Below are 6278 nucleotides of genomic sequence, written 5' to 3'. Positions count from 1 at the left end.
TTCTTTTTTCAGATAGAGAGATAAGAAAGCGATAATGTTATATAGATAAGTATAGATGTTGTTGTAGAGATAATTGTGAAGAAAAGGAACATTTTATTTTTAGTTAGATTTATACCTAAATTTTTATATTTATTGTTTTTAGTTAAATATTTATTCCTGTTTATTTTTTTCTTTTCTTTTCTTTCTTCAAAGTTTAATACAAGCTAACTATAATTCTGTATTTTCTTTAAGCTTGTGTTCTTGGTCTGAATTACCCTCTTATGATAAAGAACTTGCGGTAAAAACGACCACTATACAGAACATTGCATACCATTGTTATATGTCATAAAACTGGTGCAAATTTTACTCTTTTTTTTTTTTTAGCAAGACAAACCATTATTTTAAAGTCACGATAACATAATTATTATGTCATTGAAAGCTATACAAATCTTGGATGATTGATGCCTGACTAGGGTCCTGAATACAAAAATTTATGAATGCCGTTTCTGAACTGGCGCTTAAGAGAAAATACAGAAGCGATTACGTCATTTTGTCACGCAATGCCCTCGTCCCCTGGAAACACCTTTATTAATTTGCATACGCATGTGCATAAATAAAAGCAAGAATACATCAAGCATTTTGAATATCTTTGTTGTAAACAGCTGGACGTACCTCTGCCATGTCGGCCTATTCTGTGCGACGGGTAATTCTGCGCAAAGTTACGTCATTTCAGTAAACATTTGATCACGTGCTATTTTAGGTCAAAATTCCATTTTGTATCCAGAAAGAAGAATCGTACATTAATTAACAAAATGTGATATTGATAAAGTTACAACAATATCACGCATTTAGGCTCGAAATTCACATGAAAATGTGATTTCTAAATGGCAACGTGAAGACCCACTCCATGACCTTGAACCTGTAACCCAGAAAATTCGATTTACTATGCATCTTTTAGAATCATGCAAATAAATACATTATATAAAAGATAGAAATGTGTACCTTAAAACAAAACTGTATTTTAATCCAAGTTTCCATTTTGCAAGAAGTTGCCCCACACGTACAAAATCGTCTGCTACCCAACACGTCTACTTGCCGTTAGAACTAAAATTCTCAACGAATTCCCCGGCGTATAGTCTGTATCTAAATTCTGTAGTAATTTTTTCCATCAACAAGACGTTGTAAACACATTACATCTTATTCTTTGTTGTTTCTCTTCCACGTAGTAGCTTATTTTTCATAAAATGTTGAACTTTTCAAACTTTTTTACAAGAATGGTTTAGTTTACTTAATATATCTTGCCATTTATTGGCATTTTTAAGTTGAATTTTTTAAACTAGCTATAACCTGACCTAACTACTCGACTGAACTGCTAACAGAAACAGCCCAAAGTAATATATTTCATTTCAATAGTAAGATGGATAAACATTTCATCTTTTCAAAGCTATGCGCAGAATAGACCGACATATCGCGAGTCAGGAAAACAAGGGGGTGGTATACCCTGTGTCCAAAATTAATATTATTTTGAACAGAATATTCTAGTGACAATTGCATCTTTTCAAATAGTAAGCATTGCTGTATATTATTTTTGTCAATCGCTCGAAATAGGTATGCGTTTTGCTTCAATGTTGGAAACGAAAACCTTAGGTGCGCAGAAATGCCCGACAGCACTGTACATCCATGTACGGAATTACCCTACTGATCGGAATATGACCATGTTACACTAGGTGAAGCGTACTGTAATTTCGGCCGAATCAATTCGTAACCGGGGTCGAATAAATAAAAAAAATCCTGAATTAACTAACTATTGTATTGAAAAATTGCTTGTACTTCAGGGTTCTCGAATCGTGAAATTTCTGATACATTATTTATGCAGTGCGGTGCTTGGAAGATGTCGATACAAGTAAAAGATAAGCCTTTCAAATGTGAAGTTTGTGACAAAATGTTCAACAAGAAATATGCTTTGAAATTACATACGAGGATACATACTGGAGATAAACCGTTCGAGTGTAGAGTTTGTGATAAAACATTTAGTGATAATAAACGCCTCAGGAGCCACACGAGAATACATACTGGAGAAAAACCGTTCAAGTGTGAACTTTGTGGTAAATCGTTTAGTGAGAAAAGTTCTGTGAAGAGACACATGAGGATACATACTGGCGATAAACCATTCAAGTGTGAAGTTTGCGATAAAACATTTCGTGACAGGAGTCATTTAAGAAGACATAGAATGATTCACACTGGACATAAACCATGCAAGTGTGACTTTTGTGATAAAACATTTCATGACAATAATCATTTGAAGAGACATAGGATGATCCATGCTGGAGATAAACCATTCAAATGTGATATTTGTCAAAAAATGTTTGGCCAGAGTTATTTGAAGCTTCACAGGATGGTACATACTGAAGATAAACCACACAGATGTGAATTTTGTCAGAAAATGTTTAAGTATTACTCTTCTTTGAAGGTCCACATGAGGATCCATACTGGAGATAAAATATTCAATTGTGAATTTTGTCAAAAAATGTTTAATTGTAGTAGCGGTTTAAAGGTGCACATGAGGAAACATACAGGAGAAAAACCATTCAAATGTGAAGTTTGTGATGCAGTGTTTTTATATTCTTCGAGATTGAAGAAACACATGATGATACATACTGGAGATAAACCATTCAAGTGTTAATTTTGTAGTGAAACATTTAGGCAAAGTAAAAATTTTCGTGATCACAGAAGGATTCATACTGGAGATAAACCATTTAAATGTGAACTTTGTGATAAAATGTTTAAAGAACAGTGGTTTAAGGTGCACATAAGGATACATAATGGAAAACAAACATTGAAGGGTGTACAGTAGTGTTTTAGTTTTTCGGTTATGCGGATTTGCTCACAACATATTTTTTAAGTGAATGTTTTTTCCTAGTATATGATTTTTCACACTTGAAACTACTGTGTCATTATCACCATGACATCAGTGAGCACAGTCAGATGGAGGTTTCCTTTCTGGTTGGCAGAAAGACCATAGCTTACTCTATATTTGATAACTAACTGTGATGTTGTCAAAAGAATGATATCTTTCCTTTAGTACTATCATTTAATCTGACTCAGATTGTAAACCAGTATATTGGTTTAAAGTCAATAAATCTGATTTTAAAATTAATGATTGCATTTATTTTGGATTCGATGATGGCATTTTTATTGGATTCTTCTATGTTCCTCCAGTTCAAGATTTTATACTGAAGAGGTGATTGATATGCTGAAAGCAAAGTGTGATATGCTGAAAGCAAAGTGTGAGAAATATACATATCAATAATAAAACATAAAGAAATAGGTCATGTCTTAAACAGCCTTATTTGAGATTGTATGGATGAAGCAATCTCTTATATTCTTTAGTGCCATATAACTGTTATATATCATGAGTACACACTTCAGTTAGTAATACATTTGCATAATATGAGAGTTATCTCATCCTTTGCTGCCATGGTGATTCCATCAACCAGAGTTCTGCATGCACTTTGTTTGTGACCTCATAGCGATTCTATGATGACCCCTAATTACATGCATTCTTCCAGTGCATGTGTGCTATATGTACATATGCACACTTTGTGTCTGGATAGTCCTTTCCAACTCTTTGCACGTGTCTATTTCTGCTTGCACTTGTGTACAACTATATCATTGGTATGGGTGAGAAACCAGTGTGTCACATTAATAGAGCCAGGCAGCACAAGTCCCATCTTAGCCTTTTAGAACCTTATCTGTTTTCCACGTATCATCTATACAGATTAAGGTTGTGCCAGTAATCTAGACAAAAGCAGCACACAAACAATGATTCATCGGATTCCATGTAGCTTCTGCTATATTGTTTTCTGCATTGACTGAATGTCCAGATGGCCAACATTATACTCGGGAAATTTGACTGTCACCATTTTCATCTGAAACCTCAAGTGTGAACTGAAAATGAGGTGCTCTGAAATCCTACAGTGATAGCCGTGAGTGAAAAAAACCCAAATGCATTTTGTCTTAAGTCTCAGTATGGCTTGATTTTGAGGTCACATGCACTACTTATTCTGCTACACCAGGAAACTAACACAATAATGAAAGCCAGATTTGTTCATTTGATGTGTTCTTATAATTACCACATGTCCATCTCTTGGTCTTTATGCCTCCGAATTCAGTCCTTGTAAATATCACCACAATTTCTCACTAATCAGCAGCTAGTCGAAGTCTTTGAACTTGCCACCCAGCTATTTTCATCTGTTTTTTTTTTAGCCACTGATTCTGTCATTGTAAATATCTGCACGGCTAAAATGACCAGTTGATCAAGACATTTTCACACTCAAGAAGTTGTTGAAACTGTCAAGCCCGTAACTTTGCTGCCTAGCTATTGCATGCATACTGAGTACTCCAGCATAAGTTATTTTTTGCATCTCAGATAAAAAAATTGCATCCAAGTATGGGTTATTAAGCATTTCTGAGACCTCTGTGCTATCAAACAGTAATTTCTTGTCCAATGAGATATATAAACGGTGTTATTTAAATGGGATATTCAATGAATGATAAGTGTCAAGTATTGTATCAGTAATAAATAAATTGTACAAAACATCATTATTTAAATTCTTCTTTCCTTTTGACAAAATACTTTTACACAGAAATTATAGGTAAAGACTTGCTGAAGTATACTTAGAGAATACATTCGTTAAGTATTATTTAGGACAATCATTTTGATCAATGTTTTCTGTAATAAAGGAAGATGGAATGTTCAGTGCTCGTATTTGTGGCACTTCATGTGCTGATTTGCTGTTAAACACCAAATAACCAAGTTGAATCAACCAAAAATAGCGATATGATGAATTTAATGGCTAGAACAGATATTTGAGTGATTGCGTAATAAAACTTACACAGACACATATAAAGGAATATTTTGATAGATGTTTGTTCACCTGATGCTTCTAATTGTGTGGGGGTGTCTGTCTGTGTTGGATGTTTGTACTATAAAGTAAGTGCCATCAGATTGTATAAGAATATGTGTTCTCTACTTGTATATGTGCATTAGGCATGGCAGACTTCCAGGTGGATACCATTCCATTCTCTTTTTTTTAGTTTGCCTTGTGTGAAGACTTAAGCATGTTGTTTTAAAGTACAGTGACACAAGTAGGTTCTTTGACACCAATGTAATCATTGTACAGTGGAACCTGTCTTGAAAGACCACCCCTTCTGCCAAAACATAATGGTATCTAAAGACAAGTGTTACCTCATGATTGGTCATAAGACTATATAGTCAGTAACTCTGTACATGGAGAGCCTCATCATTTAAGACAGTTAATATCACATAGGAGTGGTCCCTCAAGACAGGTTTTACCCCATCAATTTGATGGAATTGTTTGATATTCTGATTTTGTCTGGTAATATTCCCATCAATTAGATGAAATTGATTGATAACCTGAAATAATATTAATAATGATCAAGTCAATAATAAAATTATTCAACATAAAATTGTTAATACAATTATTTGATAAACTAAAAAAATTATGGGTAATATACCAATCAATTTGATGAAATTGTTTGATAATCTGAAATAATATTAATAACGATAAAATCAATATTAAAATTATTGAACATAAAATTGTTAATGAAATAACTAACAATCTGAACAATTATGGTAATATACCAATCAATTTCATTAAATTGTTTGATAATTTTGTTTAATCGGGTATTATACCCATCAAATTATAAAATGTGACTGATTTTCATGATTGTACGTACCATTCATTCCATCAATGATAACATCTGACTGGATTGATTTCTCAAGGCTGAGTATCATATACCTAATTCTGAACAAGAATCATTAAAAAATTAAATTCTGCTATAATATATTTTAATTACCCTGATTAAGAATCAAGATTAAAAAATTATTCACAAACGTGAAGATCTGTGATCTTTCATACAGATTTAAATTCAAAATAGCGGATCATAACAACCCAGACAAAGAGGATTAATGGGTTTTTGCACTAGCAAGTCTCCAGGAGGTCATTGAGGTGTAAATGTGTATAAAATATATCCTTGCTGGGCCTGATTTGATTTTTCAAGATCAATTTGATAGTTGCCATCAATTGCATCACATACAAGATTGACTGCAATCGTTGTTGTTATATTAATAAATCCTGGTGAAATATGTTGGCCTCAGTGTGGATTATTATCATATCTCATAATACCTGCTGGTTGATTTATTTTTCTCTGTGCATCTAATATTTTGGGAAGTTTTCATTGATAAGATCATTCACTGATGTTTTTTAGTTCGTCGG

General features: G+C 33.3%; 1 protein-coding gene across 1 annotated transcript; it reads left to right on the top strand.

The window, feature by feature from the left end:
• Window positions 1-1419: 1419 nt before the first annotated feature.
• LOC149784665 (uncharacterized) lies at window positions 1420-3136 on the top strand. Its single transcript, XM_089932720.1, has one exon. It carries the CDS (start codon window positions 1850-1852, stop codon window positions 2660-2662), a length of 813 nt encoding a protein of 270 aa, XP_089788846.1. The 5' UTR covers window positions 1420-1849; the 3' UTR covers window positions 2663-3136.
• The last annotated feature ends 3142 nt before the right edge of the window (window positions 3137-6278 follow it).

Source organism: Sinohyriopsis cumingii, chromosome 14, assembly GCF_028554795.1.
Source record: "Sinohyriopsis cumingii isolate HCF-2022 chromosome 14, ASM2855479v2, whole genome shotgun sequence".
Classification (NCBI taxonomy): Eukaryota; Metazoa; Mollusca; class Bivalvia; order Unionida; family Unionidae; genus Sinohyriopsis; species Sinohyriopsis cumingii.
Note: the sequence above shows the minus strand (reverse complement) of the source record. Positions and strands in the feature narration are given on the sequence as shown.

Bases quoted from the DNA above. Each gene is read 5' to 3' on its own strand.
- LOC149784665 (XM_089932720.1), top strand. From the start codon at position 1,850: ATGCAGTGCGGTGCTTGGAAGATGTCGATACAAGTAAAAGATAAGCCT.